Raw genomic sequence first — 23,345 nt, forward strand, 5'->3', positions numbered from 1 at the left:
AATTTCCTCACAAGAAATGCACCACAAATAACTTATTAGGCTCAATCTTCACAACAACCCCATTGTCCAAAATGGTCAAAACAAACACCATACAGTAAAAACCTAACCTTGATTTCTATTTAAAACCCTTTAATAAAAGGGTTATAAATGGAGTAATATGTTCAGAAACACTTGCTGTTAGTGAGAGTCCTACCACTTTTACAACATCATGCTTATTACTTAAAAGCCACGCATCAATAAGACATCTGTAGCAACATGGTTGTAAACTCTAGACCTGGGACCATTGATGTTTAAAACAACTAGGTTTCCTCAATTAGTTCCTGCAGGAAATCAAAATATTTTAAACATGTCCCCACTTCCCTAAAAATGCACATTTCCTGGAGTATCTGCTTTTCCCTTCTCCATGTGAAAAACGGTCTGACAGAGAATTTCCCACCAACACCAGAGGGATCAGCAGTCTAAGATGTTTTTCAGAGCTGGCCCAGTAGTTGCTAAATTTCACACACATCTGTGGGTCAATAAGGAAGCCACCTTGGCTGTTGTAGGTTACATCCTAGTTTCTCTGTCTGCGTCACTTGTACAGATGTATTTACACAGGTCACATACCACACATCACTTGCTGGAAAAACAGCTGAGCTGGCAGCTGAACCATGGAGGATATAGATCAAATCCTGTGATTTTTTCCTGAAAAATCATAGCATCTCTAAAATCCGGTGCCAATGCGTTGAGGACATTGTGTTCCTTTGCAGGTCAGCCGATGCAGTGTGCTTATGAAGTCCTCCAGAGACATTACAGACCTACACAATAAGCCAACTCCTCCACTTCCTGTGGAAGGACTGTGTAAACAGAAAAGCCCACTACAGCAAGGTCAGTGAACTGAGGTTGCATCAAAAATGGGGGAGACATTTCTCTCTTTTCTCCCCAAAGAAACCACTCTGTCACCCACACATGTAAAAGCATTGATCCTATCCTATCAGACAACATGGCAAATACATCCCACAGGATTCTCCCCAGGCCTCTACTCCACAGCAGCTACAATATAAATTAAGAAATGCCATTGTTTATGGCAAAGCAAACTGCATTTGTTAAGGGAAGTCCCTAATTGGGTCAAATGTTAATTAAATACTGATGTCTCAGCTTGGGGGAAAAAAAACCACAAACCGTCAAAACTTACACTGATAGTTCCTGAAAGAAGCAGGTTGAAAAACTGAAAACAATATCACATGCATTGTAGGCTAAGCAGATCTGATTCATTCTTGCCCACATAATCCACGACAGAGTGGGAGGAGAAACTTGTCCAGCTGTTTTCCACGTGGTTCCTCTGAGAATCTCAAAAGGATTTCTGGTGTATGTTCTGAGTCAATCCCTGGCCACATTTCCTCTCCAGCCAGCAACACTAACTTTTTATGAATTGTTAACCATTTATGGGACAATTGTCAAAGGAGTGGTTAGTGACTCACTGCAGCCCTATGCTAGTTGACTTACTATAGCAAGAGGCTGCAAACCTCAGTGAAATCTGAGAAATAAACAACTGAAAGCCTCTCCCTCTTTACTCACCTTTGCGAGCCATGGAAGGGCTCTACGCTTCCCCAGAAAAACCAAGGATACAGCCAGCCTTCACACAGAAGTAGTGAATGCTGGTCCTACAGTCCTTCTAAGACCAGATCTGTGGCAAAATTTTCAGAATAAAATAAGATAAACTGCATCTGAGGCTCAGTTGGTAAAGGACACTTGGGTTCACAGTACTCATAATATCACTTTTGCACAAGTAGTTTTATATGTCCTTTGAATACCCATTTAGATTATTCTACTTCCAGTAATCACTTTGCTGGTTTAAGACTATACACATTCACAAAAGCTCCAGCTACTTTTTAAGAATAAAGCCAAGTGCTTAAAGCAGCATTCTCAGGGACTCTAGAAGTAACAAAATATTTGCATGTCAACACATAAAGAATGACATTACAGAAAACAAAAAAACTCAGGTCTGCTAATGAGAATTGCATCTGATGATTTTGCTTTAGTCCAATGGACTTGGACTTTTCAAGTCACAGTATTTTGATGGCCAACAGTGCATTTAGTGAACTACCCAACTGATGCTAGCAGAGAATCTGAAGTAGTATCTTGAGGAATTTGGGCTAGGTCCACCATTTCAGCAGCAAACATTTCATAGGCCCTATGCCCTTCCCTGCCTTTTTATTCTGGTTCACTTTGGAGAAGAGCTAATGGCTCTCATTAGTAAGATCAGCTGACATGAATTGTCATGGCTCCCAGGTGAAAGGCTTTGTACCACTCTAACGGCACAACATGAATATGTTGCTTGACACATCCTGGGAAATTAGGCCTTTGCCTTTGTTGATTCATGAGATCACACATCTCCCCAGAAAAGGATGAGTAAAAGTTCAGTAAGTGGTCTATTTCAGAGCTCTTCTATGCCTACAGATACGTAGAATAAGCTCCCAGATGAATTCTAAGAAAGAGAAATACCAGGCAACCACATTCATGATGGAATAAATCTCTTTATTTTTATTCTGTGTCTATTTCTGAGCTAGCAGAGTAAGTCTTTCTTGGAATCTGCATTTTAAGCAAAAGCCTACTAACGTAACTTTAACCAGACCTCTCAGAATTTTGAGATGTATTTATTACAATTTTAAAGAAATATCCTGGTGAGCATTTTGGGAAAGGAACAAATTGGCACACTAACCCTGAGGCAAGCCAGAAATGTCTGAAGCCAGCTACAAGCCTATCGTGATGATAAACAGCTCAGGGTCCAGATGTCCATATATGGCAAGACTTCCTATAAGACTGACAGTACTGTATGTGCATTGCGTATGGTTGTTGGATCAGATTCACATTCCTCGGGTATGTTTCTCTGGGAGCTTTTGATTTCCGCTTTGAGGGCTGGCTCAGACCTCCAATTGCTCTTATAAAAAAATATCTGTGACTGAAAGTTGAAAATGTGCAAGATTCTTTCTTTAAGTACACAAACACTCCAAGTCTAGCCACTTTCCTGTAGTCTTGCCAGGTTTTCACTATGTCTGATACCTGATCAAGTGACTTTTTGGGGGGAAGCAGGAAAAAAAAAGAAGGAAAAACACAAGAGAGGAATGTAGCAATCCACACCTGTACATTTTACAAGACTTCACCAACTGAAGTTGATGTAGACACACACATACCGTATATAGCTGTGTAAACAAGTCTGCAAGGCTGGTGTAGTGAATTCCTAGTTTCAGCAGAAAAAATATACTATCTTAAAAGCATGTGCTGTATAAACACCTGCATGGAAGTCAAAATTAGTGCATTTTAACCATTTTATGCATCAATGCCAACATGTACTTGTCCAATCTGTGGCATACTCAAGAGGCACCTGGATGTGGCATCCGGAGTTATGATTTAGGGGTGGGGTCACATCTGGCTGGACTAAATGATCGCGAAGGTCTCTTCCAGCCTTGAGGATTGTGTGATTGTCATCAGAAAGGACAAGCTGAAGACTGGCTGGAGTCTGCAAGAACTGCCTTTGCTTCCAAGTTCCCTCTCCCCCTGTGCTTACACACACGCACCAATGAGGTACCCATTGTGGCACATCTAACAACACGGAAACCAAGATGACCAAAAGGCACTCCTGTGGACTCTGATTCTTACCTACCTGCATGTGCTGATACAACTTGTAATTTAGTGGGCTAATGCCTAATCCACAGTGGTGCAAGACCAGAATTAGTTCTGAATTCAAATAACTATTCAAGCCGTTTTTCTCAGAGCAGCAAGTGTATGGGGCTTGCTGTACTTGGCCTGCAGTGGGAGGACTTAGGACAGATTTATCCTTTAATTTTGGATTTCCTGGCTTTCTGGTAGTTTGTTACTTTTAAACATACTTTTTCTGTCAGTGAGATTCTTAGGTTTTGTTTAATAAAATTGTATCTCTGAAAAAACCTCTTACATGGAAAGTTATAAAACATGTCTAGAGCCTCTCTCTCTCTCTGATGTTCTCCTACCATATTTAGGCATTTAAAAAAGGCATTCTGTTTACCTGGTTACATTTGCATTTTGGTATGCATGTCATACATAGTTTGGTACACATACTATTTACCCAGCACTGAGGCCACTGGAGTCCTTCAAGTAAATACAGATTTTAGGAGACCTCATGGGTTTGGGAACATATATTATTTACCATAACTGTTCTTCTGGGATTCATTTTTTTCTTTCAAAGCCAATCTCATTTCTTTTAATGGAGAATTTCAAGTAGAAGAAATGACATCCAAATGACTTTACCAGACACAGTACAATGCTGGCAGAATATAAGAAGCAGTTTTACAGCACAATGGTCCCACTGGGGCATTACATGGAAGACCTTATTTTCCCCTCATGAATCCTGTTTTATTGCTGCATGATAGCATGGAAGTATGCCTAGATATGGAGGGATGGAAAGAAGCGGGGAGCGAAGGAGAATGGCAGCAGGGGAAAACCTGCACACAAAAGATGAGATCTCTTAAGGTAACTACCAGATTTTAGATTACTTAATGCATTGCATTAAGCTGGTCTCCCTTACTAAACACTAACATACTTCCACAGGTCAAAAGCCAAAACATTGGCATTCCTTGCGTTAAAGCTGAGGTCAAACAACATGACATCACTGAATATTCAAATCATACACAGGAGGCGGGGGAAGAGCCATCCTCCCAGTTAAAAAAAGAAAGAAAAAAAAACCCCAACAATAATCATAGCCGTTATCTGCAATGACTTAATACAAGCAACAATGCTTAGGTCCTGTGTTCAGTCAAATACAAACCACAGTGTTAAGGTTTTGGCTGAGTGAGGTGGCATGCCATTCTCTTCTTGTTGCAATCCTGGGACAGACCATCAGCAAGGTTGGAAGCAGGGATGTGCGAGGAACGTGTTGCTCAGAAATGACAGCTGCATACAGGCAGTGGGAAAATAATAGCCACTTCTTCCATGCTTCAGACTCCACTCGCTGTGCCAAGTATTTCAGAGTAAATAGGCACTCTCTCTATTCATAGAGAGCATCTATTAGGGAAGGAACACATTACAAATATTCAGTATGATTCAGTGGTACACAGAGTCAATTTATACCCGGTAGTGTAATTATACCTTTTTTCGGTGGTACCAAAGCGCCGGGACCGTTCGCCGCCGGACACCGGGTACCCCGCGCCACCCCCGATCCACCCGCCCCGCGTCCCCGGTGCCCGGGGGAGGGACGAGGGACGAGCGGGCAGCACAGGGGAAGGGAAATAGCGGATTCCCCCGAACGCCCCTGGCAACCGCCCCGCCGCCCCCCTCGCCCCTTCCCGCCGGACCCGCCGCCCGCCTCGAAATAACGCGCTGCCGGGGCCGGGGGCCGGCCGGGAGCGCCGGGGACTCACATTTAAAGCACATTGGGACGAAAAATAAAAACCCGTGCTGGGGGGGTGAGAGTGTGCGCTGGGGGGGCGCAGCCGGAGGAATGCGGGAGTCAGGGGTCAGGGCCGCTCCGGGGCGGCGGCGGCGGCGCGGGGCGGGGCGGGCGGCGCGGCGCGGCGCGCAGGAATGCGCGGAATGTCGCTGTTTGTCCGCGGCCCCATTCAGCCCATTGGCGAGGCCGCGCCGCCGCCGCCTATAAAGGGGCGTCCGTGCCGGCACTCGGCAGTCACACAGCCACTCTCCCGCCGTACTCGGACGGAGCGGAGCAGAGGAGAGCGGAGCCGCGCAGCAGCCACCCTCCGGCACAGCGCCCGCCGCAGCCCCGTCCGCGCCGCCGAGGAGATCCTCCCTGCGGGAAGCTCTCGGCTCACCTCGGTTCCCCTCGTCGCCTGGCAGCCCGACGCCGCTGCCTGCCCGACGCCGCCGCCTCGCCACCCACAAGCCGCTGACCGCCGCAGGATGGTCCCCAGCACCTTGGTCCCGTGGGCCGTAGCCCTGCTGCTCGCCCTCCTCAGCCCGGTAAGTGCTGCCGCCCGCCGCCCGCCGCGCCTGCCCCATCCAGGCGGTCCCGGCGGCGGCTCTGACGCCCCCTCTCTCTCTCTCTGTGCCCCCCGGCACTTGCAGGAGGCTCAGGGCCAGGAGTGCAGCGGGCAGTGCCAGTGCGGAACGGGACCGAGCCCCACCTGCCCCGCCGGCGTCTCCTTGGTGCTCGACGGCTGCGGCTGCTGCCGCGTGTGCGCCAAGCAGCTGGGCGAGCTCTGCACCGAGCGCGACCCCTGCGACCACCACAAGGGGCTCTTCTGCGATTTCGGCTCCCCTGCCAACCGCAGGATCGGCGTCTGCACTGGTGAGTGGGGGCCGGGGCTGCCGCCCTCCGCGGGGACGGGAACGGGGAGCGAGGGAAGTGGGAACCTCCGGGACTCCCGCACGCCCGTCTCACGCTCTGCCTCCTGCCCCTCGCAGCTCGGGACGGCGCCCCGTGCGTGTTCAGCGGCATGGTGTACCGAAGCGGAGAGTCCTTCCAGAGCAGCTGCAAGTACCAGTGCACCTGCCTGGACGGCGCGGTGGGCTGCGTGCCCCTCTGCAGCATGGACGTCCGCCTGCCCAGCCCCGACTGCCCCTACCCGCGCCGGGTGAAGCTCCCTGGAAAGTGCTGCGAGGAGTGGGTCTGCGATGAGGCCAAAGAGCAGACTGCCGTGGGACCTGCGCTTGCCGGTGAGGGGGGGGCTCTCTGCAGATGGCAGCCAGGGGAAGGGGGCACCCTGCATGGAGGCTGAAGGCAGTGGGCTGGGTAGACGCAGGGCAGAGGCTGGAGGGCTGCAGTTAGTGGAATCACCCCACTGATTTAGTGTAGCTGTCTGGATTTCTCAGGAAGAGGAAGGAGCATTTAGAGGGCTGAGGTCAGGCAGTGGTCTCATTTTGGTTTTCTGTCTCCTACAGCGTACAGACTGGAAGACACTTATGGTCCAGACCCAACAATGATGCGTGCCAACTGCCTGGTGCAGACCACGGAGTGGAGTGCTTGCTCCAAGACCTGTGGCATGGGTATCTCTACCAGGGTCACCAATGATAATGCCTTCTGCAGACTGGAGAAACAGAGTAGACTCTGCATGGTCAGACCTTGTGAAGCAGACCTGGAGGAGAACATCAAGGTAAATACTATTATCTTTATGTATGGTGCACTAGGTTGCTTCCATCCAATGACCAGAAGTGCAGTGCTGACAGGTAGTCAGTTTCAAGTGGTTTGAGATTCGAGTTTTACCCTCGTGGTGACATTTACAGTTAAATGTCCTTGGTTTTCTCTCATGCTGTATTATGGCACTGTATAAGACAATCTTGCCTAATGATAATGCAGTAAGGATTAGCATGTCTGTTCACCGCTAACTTGCAAGCCCAGTGTGCTTTGTGAAAGCCTACCTTCTAAACATCTTGTATTCACTTCTATCCTAACAGAAAGGCAAAAAGTGCATTCGCACCCCCAAAATCTCCAAGCCTGTGAAGTTTGAGCTGTCTGGCTGCACCAGCGTGAAGACCTACAGAGCTAAGTTCTGTGGTGTTTGCACTGACGGCCGCTGCTGCACACCCCACAGAACAGCCACCCTCCCTGTGGAGTTCAAGTGCCCTGATGGGGAGATCATGAAAAGGAAAATGATGTTCATCAAGACCTGCGCGTGCCACTACAACTGCCCTGGAGACAATGACATCTTTGAGTCTCTGTACTACAGAAAGATGTATGGAGACATGGCATAAAGCCAGAAGGAGACGCTAAGTACATTCTCAACTTGAACTGATTTGCATCTCATTTTGTAAACATGATTCAATAGCACAAGGTATTTAAATCAGTTTTTTTTTTTTTTAATTTCAACAAACTGCTCCATGTGACTTAAGACAATTTTTCTACTGACCCCAAATGGTGGTTTGAAGAAGAACATAAAACGGACAGTGGGACCACAGCAAGACACAGCTTCAGAACGTGTTGTTTCTGAGGTGGTGTGATGGGGTTAAGGGAAACAGGCAGGAAAAGCAGATTCAAGCAAATGTTCCCTTAATGTGGTACAGTGTGCTTCATCTAGTAGTGCAATTGAGAAGAGACCATTAGCATGTTTGCTGGTGCTGGCTTAGAGACAGCAACAGCTGGAATGCAAACACCCAGCAAAGTGCTAAGTAGAAGGTGTTCTGTAAGTCAGGACAGTAATGTTTCAGCTCTGACATTCTGATTCAGATGGCTTGGCCAACAAGAATCAGAATCATGTCAATTAGACTGGACAGCTTGTGGCAGTTAATTTACCTGTAACAAGCTACTTTTTATGAATATTGTAAATATGTTGTGTATATATATTTGTACAGTTATCTAAATTAATTTAAAGTTTTGTGCTTTTGTTTAATGCTTTGAAAGTTCAATGATAGCCTTCTTTTTTGGAACAAGATAGGTAAGATTTAAAGCTTGTTTGACAATGCATTCAAAGCATGAAATAGATACTCCAGTGGAAATTGTTCAGATAGGGCCAAATGGTGAATTGAGACCAAGACAAAGTTGAGTTGCCTGTAATGTTACAAAGCATTTGTCTTGCAAAGTATGTTTACTTAGTACTTCATAAGACAAGTGGCTTTAAGAGAAATGGCTGTTCTGTAGCTCCTCAGTCTTCCACTTGAGCATTTGTTTCTTCCTTTGACTATGGCTCTTTTTGGACAGTTTATTTGTTGAGAAGTGTGACCAAAAGTTACATGTTTGCACCTTTTTAGTTGAAAATAAAGTATTTATATTTTTTATATAAATGGCTTGGTATTTCATTTACCTCTATTCTCCACTTTTCCTTTCTATGTTTATAAAGGTGTTGCCTTTGCACTAGATGAAAATCAAGTAATGTGTGGTGGGTTCTTTCTCCAGAAGCACATATGCTTAGGAATAAGCTAATGATTTACTTACTCTGTTACTAGTGAACCAACTGTATTTAGAATGGAGGGAAGGGCCAGGCTTGCTTTGCCAAGCCCAGTATGGCATTGTGCAGCAGGTCTCCTCATGCATCACATGTAGTTTGAAGGGAGCCAGCCTAGTTGCCATGGTATACAACTACTGCTGTAATACACCACACAACAAGCTTAATCTCATTGAGGTGTTCCACTGGTTAAGATTTGTTTTCAACTAAGGCAAGGAAAATTAATTTTAATTACTAGAAGCATTGAAGTGGTTCTTGACTCTAGACTCAAATCCAGAAGTACAAAATTTGGTACAATTCTCAGGGAAGAGCTAATGAGTTGTATCATAGAAATCACAGAATACTATAGGTTGGAAGGCACTTCTGATTTTACCTTCATGCAGTGCAGGGCTAATTTAGATACAGCTTTCCTTGAGTTAACACCCAAGTGTGATATGGTAAAGCACTGAACTCTGGTGGCAATTGCGCAGATTATCTTCCTGCTTGCTGACCAAATTATTGTCTGTGACAGTTCTGTGTAAAGTGTCCATGGGTTCAAACTTGCAAGGCCATGGATGAGAAATATTGTAAGAACTACACATTTTGATAATAGTCCAAACAGTCTTCTTAGATAAGCAAGAACTAGTGTAAGGACAGTTGTGAGTCGCTTGCCTCATCCCCCTGAAACTAAAAGAAAAGCTTCAGTCCTGTGCTGGCTCCCATATTAATAACAGACTTTTTTATCCCTTTGTTAAGACAAGGAGATTCTTTGAAATCAAAATTAACCTTTGCTCTAGAAGAATTAGTTCCTGTTTTCAGAAAAAAAACATGCTCTCCAACAAGAATCCTTTTCAGGCAAACAAGTTCAATCTGGAATTTCCTGGTGCTGAAAGAGTGTTAGCTTGCAAAAATGTCCATCCTTCCTGAGCACCTTCCAATCCCATTGATTTCAGCTAGCATTAGCAGCAAATTAGTGTAACACCAGCTTTGACTAATGATGAACAACAGTGCCTAAACTAATGGGAAGTCAATGGGACTCTTGCCAATGGTTTCACCAGGCTTTGCTCAAAGCCACAGAAGCATTTTCCCTTCTCAAAAATAAAAGGAATTCTCCTGGCACGAGGAAGTGGCTTTCTATGTCCCATATGAAACACTTTTGGGTAACCTCTGGCCCTTATGCTCCCTGAAACTCTCCAGCATTTTTTCTCTATTTTCTTTTTCAGGTTATGAATATTATGCAGCCATTCAGTTCACCCTGGAAACACTTCAAACACTCGTACAACACCAAGGACTGGTTGCCTGACCACTCCTGTGGCTCCACCCCCAATAACAAGAAAACTGTCATTTATAGTTCCAGAAAGGACATAGTTCCAGAAAGTACGTAGACTTCATTCATAACTATTGCTATAGAAGCTCTCAGGATCAGCAGAACTGAAAGAAGTGCCATGTACCTGGCAGGTTGGGATTAATTCCTGTGAGAGATGGGGTGCTTATGGCACTGCTTAAGGCTGTTGATGACCAGCTCTGCCCTGCACTCTTTTGCCAATTAATATCAGATATTATAATGAATGGCATTTTCTAACACCATCATTTGCCATGAGCCTCATGACCATGGGCCCATGAGATTCACTCACGTTCTACTCCCAGCTCTCTGCAGAGTGGGCTGCATCTCCAACACCTAAGCCACACACCACTGTGACCTCCCCTGGCGCTGTCATCCAGCTGTGCCTGGCAAATGAGGCTGGAGGGGCAGAGCGCAACAGCAGAGCTCTGGTTGAGGAAGGGCTGTCTGAAGAACACCCCAAATGGTTTCCCCAAAGCAACCCAGAACCACGATGTATCCTTTCCCAGATTATGTGATGATGAAACCGCCTTGCCTGCCATCTGGCACATTATTGCACTGTTTCACAGGCCAGCAGAGCACACAAGAGGCCTGTCAGAATATTTTGATAGTGATTTGCTGTTGCCACTGTGAATTAAAATAAGGGGGGAGTATGCTGCATTATGCAAATCTGTTAAGCAAGTTGTTGCTCTCCCTTGAGCATATCAGGGACCATAAATCTCAGGTATGCATTAAAATGAATTGCACTTTTTTTTCCAGGAGCAAGTGTAGTCGTCTGACAGAAGCATATGTTTTGCACCATTTCACAGGTGTTAAACCTCTGAAGGTTTTATCTCTGAAGGTAAAGAAATTTAAATATTTTGTTGTAAGCTCTCCTAGAGGTGTAGGTAGGCTGTTCGTAAGGCTTTCTTTCAAAGGTATCCCAGGAAAAAGGAGCCCTTGTGTGGAATTTATGGCATCTTAAATGATGGCTACAATGTGGGCCTTTCAACCGTAGAGAAGTTTCCTGATTTCATTCTTTGTACCTAAGATGCATAGATGGAAGAATAAAACTTGAGTTCAAAAGTCCAAAGTCACTTACATGGGAGAGAACACTTGTTCACGTTCCTTTCAAAATACCTTGTTTTGGAAGTCTGCTTTTGGTTGCATGCATTCTCAGAAAATGTTATTGTGCAGGTTTGCTGCTGTATTTTTAAAATAGTTTATTAATATATGAAAGTATATTAATTCAAATTACTAACTCCTTCAATTGATTTCCAGCTATATTAATAATACAGTTAGTAAAGAATCCCTGTAAAGTCAATACTAATTCAATAAAAGGTATTCAATTAAATATTGAATAGAAATTCAAGGTGGCTGGAGACCAGAGTGTCAAATACTTTGAAATAATTCTAAGCCATCGTATTTCAGATTTTTGTACCATAACACTTTTGCATGGATTTGCAGCTTAGCTTTCTAACACAATACAGATGTGAACAACAGACACGGATTATAGCCCTTTCATATGAAATAGGCTCTACTCTCCAGATGGAAATTTGTCAGATTCCTGAGAGCTAAGGCACATCCAAAAGACACTAGTTAAAAAAGTCTTCAAGAATGAGCCTCTTTTAATGATCTGCAACCACACAGGAACAAATAAGTCTCTGAACAGTATCCAGTTGTTTGTCTCACAAAGACAGGGACTCAGCTGAGAAAACTGACTTTTGGACATCACTAGACATAGCATATTCTTACTAGATCATTTGTGTTTTTTTCATGTAGCATAGCTTTTTCAGACCTTGCACTTCAAGAAAGCTCTCATTTCATTATATTGAAAAGGACTTTAAATGTAATGTAAAACAGTAGTATTCTTACCTGAATATATAATAATTCAACCATTCTGACTTTGTACCCTACCACCAAAAACCCAAGTTCTTTAAAAACAGTGCTTAAATGTGGCTTTAACTGATGTTATATTATGCCTACATATGGAAGTAGTTAGCAAGGAGAAGTTGGGATGAAATACCACTGTAAGGCTTTGCCCAAAACCCAAGAAGAATCTGAGAGAGGAAGTAGTTCAGTTAACTTATTTTTCCTCTCATTTTCCACTTTTTTTCCTCCCTGCAGTTCCTTTGATTCATGTCCATAAATGGACATACCAAAAGCCACTACATTCTCACAGTGTTTTTCAGCCTGCCTGGAACCAGGAAATACCAGAAATTTCTTCAAGGAACCTGTTCCCAAACTGTACTAAAGCCTTCAACACATTTAGTGTTTGAACAGTTTAGAAGCATGACTAAGGTCCCATCTCCACTGCACGATTCAGCATTGCTGCTGCATCAGAGAACAGCTTCTTGCAGTCCTTAGTGCTAGCCCTGGCTTTTTCAGCTCTTCTCAGTGCTGGTCCAAGCCCACATCCCCAGCATAGTGAATTTGGGCCCATTCTGAAATGTCCCACCCTGAAACATCTGGCTGCATATTGTGGCAGCACTCCTCAGCCCCCTTCTGTTATTGGGGCAGTGCCAATTATACATTTGCTTAATGGTAAGCAAATTCAGCCCTGATAGTAGCATAATGGTGTTTATGTTGTGAGGAACAAAGAATTTTACAGCCTTCTGAGCAGGAGCAAAAGGTTGCTAACAGGGTACTGCAGTGCTAATACAATCCACTGGTGCCTCCATTCATTACTCAGCCCCATTAATTGAGCCACTGAAAGAAATGCGCAATCCAAATAAATGTTTGTTGGTTTAAATTAGACCTATTAAAAGCAGGTATTTAGCAGCTTTCAGCAGCTACAAAATATGTTTTCCTGCTCCTGAGCTGAATGCTAAGAACCAGCTTTTCAGCCAGTTTTCAGGACTCCAGTCAGCCTAGCTAACTAACATTACTGCATTCAGGCTGCTTTAGACCACCTGTGACCCAAAATCCTGAGGCTGTACATTTTAGGGGAGCTGCATGGGACTGTGTGCTGTGGAGAGCTCCTGGGAGGACACAGGCTAGCTCCTATGACATTTGCTGGGCAATATGCACTTCCAGAAGCACAAATTGCACAAGACAGTATTCTGTAAACAGCTAAAATTACTACCTAGTACAACCTACTAGGGGAGCGAGAAGCCAGTGTATCTGATAAATGAAAGAGAAGGACAAGGATTCAAAATAGATCTGAAATATTATTCAAACTTTAGACAAGGTAACGTGGGAAGATATTAGATATAATCTTAATATATTGTTATATGGTGTTAAGTATGCCTTTCTAATTGACAGAGCAATGGAAATAAGTAAGAAGTTGTGTTTGGCCTTTTCTGTTTATACATGCTGCTCTAATTCTAAGCTTTTTGTGAGGTTAAAAAGTGCAAGACGAGTAAATTGATCAAGATTCTGAAATCTAATGTTAGGAGTTAATGAAGAAAGCCAGCTCATATTTTCTTGGGAGCTGCCTCGAGTGTCTCTCAGTGGGTTTCCCCATCAACCTCTTAGCTGTAGTTGCCCATCTGGGGGAATGTGCTCAACTGAGGTTTTTCTTCACCTATGACTCAAAGGATTTTCATATGATGGCATAGAAATGAAATATTTCTTTCTTTCCATTGATTATTCCATAGCCAATAAGTAGTCACTTCGGAAAGAACTGCATAGATAAGAATATGCCCCAACCAGTGATCTTGAATGGATCCCAGCGTGGCTAATGCCTGTGAGAAGTCACCCGGGATGAGTATTTCAAGGGAAGCTGTTGTAACCCACTACCCTACTGTTTTGGGAATGGTATGTCCCTTTAACCCTGTAACCCCTACAAGACCAATGGACTGACCCCTGCGATGGGATTGGCCTGAAGCCAAGGCTGACCCCTCCCCTTTCCTGACCCAGAGAAAAACCCTGAGCCCACGTGTGGGCTCTCTCTCTTTTTATCCCCATCTCTCGCTCTGACCACATGGAAGCCTAAGAATAAAGCAGAATACCAACCCTGGGATAAGAGCCTTTAATATCTTCCTGTTCTACATGAAACAGCATCCCAGGCCAGCTCTGCAAGGTAATTGGGAAGCAGGCGAGGCACAGGGTGCTGTTTCAGGAAGCAACATTTAGATTTTCTTGCTTGCATTGCTGCTTATCCTTATGATCCACAGGAGTACTAAAGAGCACTTTAGAAGTTCAGTTTTATTTTATAGTCATTTGATTACAGACACCAGGAAATGCTGTTGGAGAAGAATTGGCAACACTATCCCACTTCACAAGAGGGTGCCTTAGAGCTAGTCAACATGGAAAACATCTCAAATAAGGATATTTTGTGAGGCTTAACCTTACACACACGCAAGCACTTACACACACAGACATCCCCACTGTAGCTCACTGCATTATCTAGCTATTCTCATGAAGATGAAATTATAATATAAATGTGTCATCTTATGCAATATTCTACTCTACAGATGTGAGTATGCTCGTTACGCTTTGGATAACTGTATGCAATGGGGATTTTTAGTTCTGGCTTTTCTGACTTCAGCAAGAATATAATGAGCATAGCAAATCTTGGAAGTACAGCCAGCATTAAGAGTGCAACGATAATTTGGGTAAAAACTTGAGTTTCGTATAAAGAAATAGTGGACTTTCTACATGCAGAAATAAAGCAAGATTCTTTTGTCCTTAAGAGTGCTTTAATTTCTTACAGTTTAAAAGCAAATTGGAGACTATTTATGTAATGTTTTCTTTGGCTTCTGCCTGGCATTCTCCACAGACCTTATCATAAAACAATTTAGAAACAATATGTATATTTGTTAACAACCACACACAGGCAAATACAATGGCCATCTCAACACAAATCAGCGACAAACAAGCAACTGGCTGATAAAATCTCTTTGTGCTATGCAGTTACTGCTGGTTGTGACAGGCAGCAAGATCTTCCAAATAGTTTACAGTTATGCCTAAAATCTCTCTAAGATTATTTATTAGACATCATTAAACCAGTCTTTGAATATTTTTTTGCTCTGTACATCCACACCAGGCCAAGTTTTGGGCTAGTAGGGTTGCACAAAAGCATCCTGTGCTTTAGACAGAAAATAAAGAAACACTGGCACCTATATTTTGTCTGTCTGCTTTTCCAAAGCAAGGAGGAGGCAAAAGTTGGTCTGTCATTTTATTTCGTAAGTTCATTTAGACAAAAGTGGCTTCACTGATGAGGCAAATTTGAAATATATAATTTCTTACAGATGTTACTGTTTATAGATAGTGTAGGAAGTGCAGCCATATAGTCCGTATTTATTCTAGCTAGCGCTTAATACCTCACGTGAACGCTTATCAGGCTATCAGCTCCTGAAAACCAAATTACTCCAAAGACCCTGTCAGGTCCCACTGCTCTGCCAGACCTCATGCCGGACCCCAGGAACGATACCGGGCTCTTTCTCTGCATCACACTGACACCGCGTGGCAGCTCCGCAGCCGCCTCTTGCTCCGGGTACCAACTTGGCTTCCTCACGAACGAGGCTAAACAAGCCCGTGCTGTTTTTGGTGGAAGGAATGTGATCACTCACTTGAAACAATTCGCGCTGTTTTGTTACGAGGGATGATGTGACAACATGTAAGCGTAGACTTGTTTTAAATAAAGGAAATATTTTTTATTTTCTCGAAGTGAATTAAAGCAACAGCTACACAGTTCTGCCTGAGCACCACGCTTTACTTAGGTATCATTGCATCATCGTTATCTATATTGAAGATATAGAAAATGAAACCCCAAAGTGCTTGGCACCCACCCTGGAGAAACAAATAGCTATAACATGCTACAGTACATCACAATAGTTTTCACCAGCAGGTACCTGGAAAAATACACAGAAAGAGAGGTTTATTCATTAAAGACAGTATTTAAGTACGTTTTGTCTTGCCTTTTATCTTGCATGCTTCTTAAGAACTAATCAACCCTCCAAGATTCAACTTTAAGGATGAGCAGAACTTGCTTCTCCTCCTCAGGTGGATACTGATTCACTTAGAGGCTTTGAGGATCTGTCAGAGATACATAAACTTATCTTATATAATTGCATCCCCTTTTTTCCAGAAGACTAATTAGGTTACAATAAGGTTTTCAGTTAAATTTTTGAAAGAGACAAATTCCCTCCTGACTTCTTCAACGTGCATAGACAGTGAGTCACATCCATTTTGTGTAGATTTGGTCTGTTAAATAGGTCTTTTTGACTCTGATGCTCTGGATCTAACCCAAACCTACTGTAAAAGAACCCTGATCCAGCTCCCTACTCGAGACCCATTAGTGTGAAAGGGATTTGGACATACAAATGGGCCAGCGGGCTGCTGTGCCATTTTCTCTGGATTGTGTCTGCTGCAACTGTCAACTGCCCAACAAAATTGTGGAGCAGGGTCTGGTACATGGACTGCTACACTACTGGGACTCAAAAAAGTGGTAAGAAATGCTGTATCTTTGTAAGGTCCATAATCTTCCTTCAGAAGCTAATATGTTTTCTACAACTATTTTAATAACAACTTTATTCAATAGTAGCAATGATGGACTGGCCATTCTTAGTCACTCAGAGTCAGATTCACCTGAGATCTGTCCTTTATCCTTACTCTGGTCCTTAATAGCACTCTGCATCTCATCTGCATGAGCAAAAAAAAACGTTTTTAGAGACTCATATCCTCAGATCACCTTCCCAAGGTGAACAAATTTTAACAAGGGGTCTTCTTCAGACCTTTGTCAGTGCTTTTTTTAACTAACTAGGACCCAGAGGCCTTGAGATATCAGTACCACACAGTCAGGCAGATGTTTCAGAAAAATCTGTTCAGGCTCCTAGTACCACATCCATCCTTGGAAAGGAGGCAGTCTTGAGGATAGCCCAGCTTTGTGCTCACTATCAGCCTGCTCCTAACTGACCAATTTCTTCAACTTCTAAATCGCCATCAAGAGTTACATCCCGTAACTACCTGTGCACAAGTACCGCTCTCATGCTCCTGGTTTGAGAACGCAGGTTGGGCAAACATTTGCTTACACAGTTTGCTTTACACAGAATCTTTCTGCTTCTTTTTTTACTTAACAGGTAGTGGCTCAGCCAATCGGGTCTAAGAACAGGCTTTGAAATTCTTATCATACACACACTCCAACAAAATCCTTATGTACATGAACTGTCACCTTTTATACCATCAAAATGTGCTATATATTATGTATCTGAAAAAAAACTTCCAAGGAGAGGGCTAAAATCAATGCATGTTTTGTTTCTAAAGGTGAGACCTTAGGAAAGTGTTTGCCTTCAACCAATTCAAAATTTCTCTTATTAACGGTGGAAATTGTTTCTTTGTCACATGTTTATCCAAGTCCTTTGGGCCAAAACAGCCTTTTGTTATTGCATTTTCTCTTTAAGGAAACTGTGTGCTGTTGTCGTTGATAGACCTATTCCCTCCAATACCCAAAGCACTGCCCTTTTATGATGCCCTTTCAGTAATGGAGCATTTGCACTCTTGCTGAAATAACTACAGCTCTGTAATTTTTGTGGACTCTGACACTAAATTTCACATGGCTTTTTTTTTTTGCATGTAGAGCTTTTTCTTGTAATACTTCAGGTTCACCATCATGTTTTTCATAACAAAATTATTCATCTTTCAGAAGTTGTATTTTGGTATGAATTATTTTTTGGCAAATTATCATTGTGAAGGAGTCATTGTGGCTGTGGGAATCTCCATACTTTCTGTATTTAAGGAAGCTACGTGTCAAGGAGCTACATAAAATCTAGGGCTGAATCTGAAAAGACATCAATATGTTATAAGCTTGCAGAAAATATAGAGGCTGGGAGTCTGAGGTCATGCTTTACTCTTCTTGGGTTTTCTGGTTTTTGTTTTGTTTTGTTGTTGTTTGGGTTTTTTTGCTTGGTTGTTTTTTGGGGATTTTTTTGAGGAAAAGCTGTGATTAACCTGGTTTATAATACATCAATCCAAGATGACATCCCCTTCTGCAAGACATTACGAGAACAACTGAGATTGAGTAATTAAATGGTTGATACAGAGTCACAACACACTTCTGCCCTGTTGAAGTGGGAGATGGCACATTTTAAGCTATTTTAGCTCACTTGTACAAGAAAGTTCCACTGGCATGTTTCATAAACAGGATATACAGCAATTTATATGAAAGTAAAAACTTCCTCGGTGGTGGGAAATGATAGCATAACCTTCTTCTGCAGAATTTTATTTCTTTGTTCCTCAGAAATTCAGGCTTCCCCATGCTCTCATCTCTAAAAATTCTACTAGGTGTGTTAGCTAATTACAAAAATGGAAAATACCTCATAAGAAGCCTAGGAAAGTCCATTCTTTCCAGGTAGTTTGCCTGGATTTCTATTGTCCTGAGACTGTGTTTCCTTAGAAAATACACTGAGCATAACAGATCATTTCCCAGTTATTCCAAAACAGGCCAGAAGAGGGCCAGATATCACCAGCAAATGCATCTGTGTTCACTATTCATTCAAAGTATAATGTATCTATTCATTCAAAGTATAATGTATCTATACGTCCATGAACAACTTATTTTGAACACTAGAATCAAGTGTACTTCATTTCCTTCTCCATGGAAAGAGACTAAATATAGCTGTTGACCTAGTTACAGGACTGTGACAAAGCAAGATTTTTTATATTGACTGTGCCATCTTCTGCAGCCAGAGAAGACTTAGAAGCCAAGCCACAAAACGTAAAAATTAATTCATCACCTTCAAGCAGCATGCTTTCTGTCACAGAGGAATTCAAGGCTCTGGCACAGATGCAGGATGGCAAAGGTAAGACCTCCAGCAGAGACATTTGAAAAGACATAAAGAAATTCTCTGTCAAGCTTCAGACTGAGGGTGGTGCTAAAGCATGGCTTTGCCAGAGTGCCACAAATGCAGGGACTCATAACAACTAGATGGGAAGTTAAAAAACGTGACACCCATCTACAAGAAGGGCTGGAAGGAGATCTGGGGAACTACATGCCTATCAGCCTGACCTTGGTTCCAGGGAAGGTCATGGAGCAGATCAGCTTGAATGCAAACACATGACATGTACAGGAGAACCAAGGCATCACCAACCAGCATGGGCTTCAAAAAGGCAGATCCTGCTTGACCAACCTCATTTTATGAAAGGCTGTGGAAGTTGTTTACCTAGACTTTCATAAAGCCTGTGACACCATTTCCAACAGCATTCTCCCAGAAAGACTGGCTGCTCATGGCTTGGGTGGGTGCACAGTTTTCTGGGTAAAAAGTGTGTGGATGGCTGAGTCCGAGAGCAGTGGTGTCACACGGCGCTGCCCGCTGCCCGCGAGGACGGGCGCTAATGCTCCTGGTCAGCTGTGGAAATGAAGAGCAGGTGATGGCTCTTTGGTGAGATCCCAGGGCCCTTTATTACCATGGGGGACTATAACTTATGTAGACTAGTAAGGAACATTCTAGAAACCGATAACAGACATATGTGTCACCCATATTAACATGATAAACTCTGTGATCCTTTGCAAGGGAACTGTAAATGTAACTGTAAGTCTCATAAATTGAAACAATGTCTCTGAACTTAGGATGAGGTTCTCCACTGCCTTGGGATGACCTTGGCTAAGGTCACTGGGTCTAAGCCACTGGGTCTCCACATAGTGGTGAATGGATTCACATCCAGCTGGTGGCTGGCCATGAATGGTGTTCCCCAAGACTCAGAACCGGGACCATCCTGTTTAACATCTCCACTGATAACTTGCATGAAGGGATCAAGGCACCCTCAGTCAGTTCACAGACAAGACCAAGTTAGGTGGGAATGTTGATCTGCTGTAGGGCAGGGAGGCTGTGCACAGGGATCTAAACAGCCTGGATTGATGGGCCAAGGTCAATTACAACATAGTGAAGTGCTAAGTCTGGTACCTGGGTCACAACAATCCCATGTAACCCTTCAGGTATAGGGCAGGGTGCCTGGAAAGATGCTTGATGGAAAGGACCTGGGAGTGTTGGTCAACAGCAGCTGAACATGAGCCAGCCAGGTGGCCAGGAAGGCCAATGGCATCCTGGCCTGGATCAGCAATAGAGTGGCCAGAAGGACCAGGGCAGGAATCATCTCCTCTGTGCTCAGAACTGGTGAGGCCATGACTTGAATCCTGTGTTGAGTTCTGGGCCACTCACTACAAGAAAGGCGTTGAGCTGCAAGAGTGAATTTAGAAAAGAGCGATGAAGCTGGTGAAGGGTCTGGGACACAAGTCCTGTGAGGAGTGGCTGAGGGAGCTGGAGTTGTTTAACCTGGAGAAAAAGAGGGTCTAGAGGCAGCTTTTCACTCTCTACGACTGCCTGAAAGTAGGCTGTAGCCAGGTGCGGATCAGCCTTTTCCCCCAGGGTAACAAGTGAAAGGATGAGAGGAAAACAGCATGAAGTTGCACCAGGGGAGTTTTACTTTCGGTATTAGAAAAATTTCCTCACCAAAAGGTTTGTGAAACATCAGAATAGGCTGTCCTTGGAAGAATTTAGGAGATGTGTGGATGTGGCACTTAGTGACGTATTTTCATGGTAGTTTTAGCAGTGCTGGGTTGATGGCTGGACTCGATGATCTTAGAAGTCTTATCCAACCAGAATGATCCTGATTCTATGACTGTCAGCCAGGCCTATGTGCCTTATGGACATGACCAAAAGGTAATTCTGCTGTCTTCTGATCAGGAGATCAGTCTAGAGTTTTGGGGCAACTCAAAACTCTTGCATCTCACTGTATTTGTTTTATTTCAATAAATTAAAAATAGACAGAACTAAACATGCAATAAATGGCAACATAAATTTGACACATGTTGTGGCTGAGGAGGAATACAATAATTTGCAATGGTATTCTCTAAAATCTGTTTCCAGGCTTCCATAATTATTCCAAGTTTGCCCATGGTCTCCATAGCAGCCTTTCCTGAGGCTCAAGCCTGGTGTGGTGACTCACAGTGGTTCAGCAGAGGCTCAGCTCCTTTCCAGGGAGTCGGAGTCACAGGATGCCAAACCTGGACTGGTTTCCTGTAATATAGAGGTTCCTGAGCTATGGTAGATGTACCACTCATGGTACACAAGCCACCCCAGCATGGTGCTCCAACACCTCCCAGACACTGCCGCAAGGTATGCGAGGGTAAGTAGGAGATATTGCTGCTGCTGGCAAACACACACAAATATTTGGAAACTTATGCTTTACTAAGCTGCTGGACTTTTACTGACTCTGCCCCTGAACTCCTCAGCAGAAGAAAAACAGTTCACCACAGCCCAGCAGTAAAAGTGCTGAATATAGAGCTCACCATGAGCTCTGGGCTGGTTTCCCGAGCTCATTAGTGGTGCTGCTGTGGGCACAGAGTGTTACAGCAGCTGCCTTGTGACCCTGCAGCACTAGAAGTTCCTCACGGTGCTCTTATTCCTCAGCATCCACTCTGGAGTGGTACATTGGGCAACTGTTCTGGCACAGGTACCTCCTCAGCAACAAGTTTGAGCTTTGCAGCAGACTTTGAAAGAAGGGAGCTCAGAAATGAGATCTTTGCCTCTTAGATTAGCGTCCTAACCACAGAGTCACAGATTGAGGTTTCCTTTTATACTTCTTTCTGACGGCTGGTCCCCATGAATCTCATTTTCCTGGAAAAGTGGGTGCGCTCCCATGCAGTTGATGGGTAGCTCCTCCCAGCTTGCTGAGTATAGTTTTTAACCTTGTATTTAAAGGGATAATTTTGTACTTTGAATCTGCTCAGACTAAGGAAAGGCAGAAGCCCAGGCCACCCACTCGCCGGATGACACAGGGTAGCCTCTGGCAGGTGCTTTTAGCAGACAGCTGTCGTGCACTGGGCTGGACACAGTGGTTTAGTGTGTTTGGGATGTGCTGAGAAGAGATTTACAAGGACGTGCCTGTCTGAAATACAGACAGCTGTCTAATTTTTTTAAACATGAGGTAAACAAGAGTAAGAAACCCCAACATATTAGTCAAGCAAATTACCTCTCAATTACTGACTGTAGCAACCAGTGATATGTCTGTCCTACCTGAAGACCTCTGAAGGCGCAACTCTACTTGTCTTGTGACACGTTTCACTTCTAGGCACATCCAGACCCATGAGCTGAAGTCTACTCTTCTTCTGCCTTTTCACTTCAAAGCAGGCCACACTACACAGCACAGAAGCAGTTATGGCACTCATGTCAACATTTCACCTTTCAGCTTTACTTACTGAGAATGTTTAGTGGAACTCTGTAAAGGTTTAGGAATGGTATTCCCCAATTTAGCGTTCCCACTGAAACACTCCAAACCACATCCTGATGGCTTATTCCCCCAATCCCTCCTCCCTCCCCTCATCCCTGCAGCAGGATGGAGAGGAGAATTAGAGGCACAAAAGGTAAAGATTGCAGGTTGAGATAAGAACAATTTACTGGAAACAACAAGATAAGAAAACAAGCAGTAACAACAACACTGTAAGAGACTGCACAAGACAGGTGAGTGATTGGCAGGTAAGGGCTCCCCACCACCAGCCAGCAAGAAGGAACCCAACCTCCCTCCTGCCCCGTGTGTGGTGTGAGGTGCTGTGGAATGGTCCTGGCCATGCCTCTCCTGGCTACTGCAAAAATTAACCCTGTCCTGGATGGAACCAGGACAAGCTCTGATACCATACATCAGCTGAAAATGAAAACATTTTGCATCCAGATGGCTGAAGCTGTTGAGTTTTTCTGAATGGACTTCAATGGTGACTGTAGGATGTTCCTTGGGTCCCATCAGGCTTCAAAAAGACAATCTAGTATCTGTCATCCTGGGATATCACCAACCACTGGACACCAGGACCAGCACCAGCATCTATTCATGTGCTCTGACACCACCATTACAAATGTCTTTAAAAATCACAGAAGAAATTAAATCAGAAGAAACAGTTACACTGACATTAAACGAGAATTACTATCTTCATTGTCAGTTTGACTTGTCAATTTCTAACAAAGACAATCCAAACTCCACTTAGCTCCTACCCTGTCTTGATGACCATAATAGCTTTCCCAACTGCTCTCCATTCCAAAATCAAAGGTCAAACCAGAAGTCACATGCTTGAAGACAGTCTGGTTCCATTTTTATCCAGTAGCTAGGCTGGCCCTCCCTCTTAATGGAAACTGGCATCACCTTCAGATGTCAACATATCTATTTGTATTCAGGAGACAGAACAAGTTGTGAAAAAAAAAAAAACAACCAAAAATCCCAAAAACCTTAATGCCTTGACCATCTTTCTTCCTAAATTTCTCTCCTAA

At 43.8% G+C, this 23,345-nt stretch overlaps 1 protein-coding gene and 1 long non-coding RNA gene across 2 annotated transcripts; one reads left to right on the top strand and one right to left on the bottom strand.

Moving 5' to 3' along the window:
• Nucleotides 1–4,739: 4,739 nt before the first annotated feature.
• On the bottom strand, nucleotides 4,740–5,498 carry LOC116994369. Its single transcript, XR_004417466.1, has 2 exons — nucleotides 5,376–5,498; nucleotides 4,740–5,019 (listed from the first exon to the last, which is right to left on the bottom strand). It is a non-coding gene; the product is annotated as an uncharacterized LOC116994369 (long non-coding RNA).
• A 29-nt stretch (nucleotides 5,499–5,527) lies between these two features.
• CCN2 (cellular communication network factor 2) lies at nucleotides 5,528–8,688 on the top strand. The gene is made up of 5 exons (XM_033056028.1): nucleotides 5,528–5,931; nucleotides 6,037–6,259; nucleotides 6,376–6,627; nucleotides 6,853–7,064; nucleotides 7,366–8,688. Exons 1-5 carry the CDS (start codon nucleotides 5,539–5,541, stop codon nucleotides 7,660–7,662), a joined length of 1,377 nt encoding a protein of 458 aa, XP_032911919.1. The 5' UTR covers nucleotides 5,528–5,538; the 3' UTR covers nucleotides 7,663–8,688.
• The last annotated feature ends 14,657 nt before the right edge of the window (nucleotides 8,689–23,345 follow it).

The sequence above is a fragment of the Catharus ustulatus genome, chromosome 3, assembly GCF_009819885.2.
Source record: "Catharus ustulatus isolate bCatUst1 chromosome 3, bCatUst1.pri.v2, whole genome shotgun sequence".
NCBI lineage: Eukaryota > Metazoa > Chordata > Aves > Passeriformes > Turdidae > Catharus > Catharus ustulatus.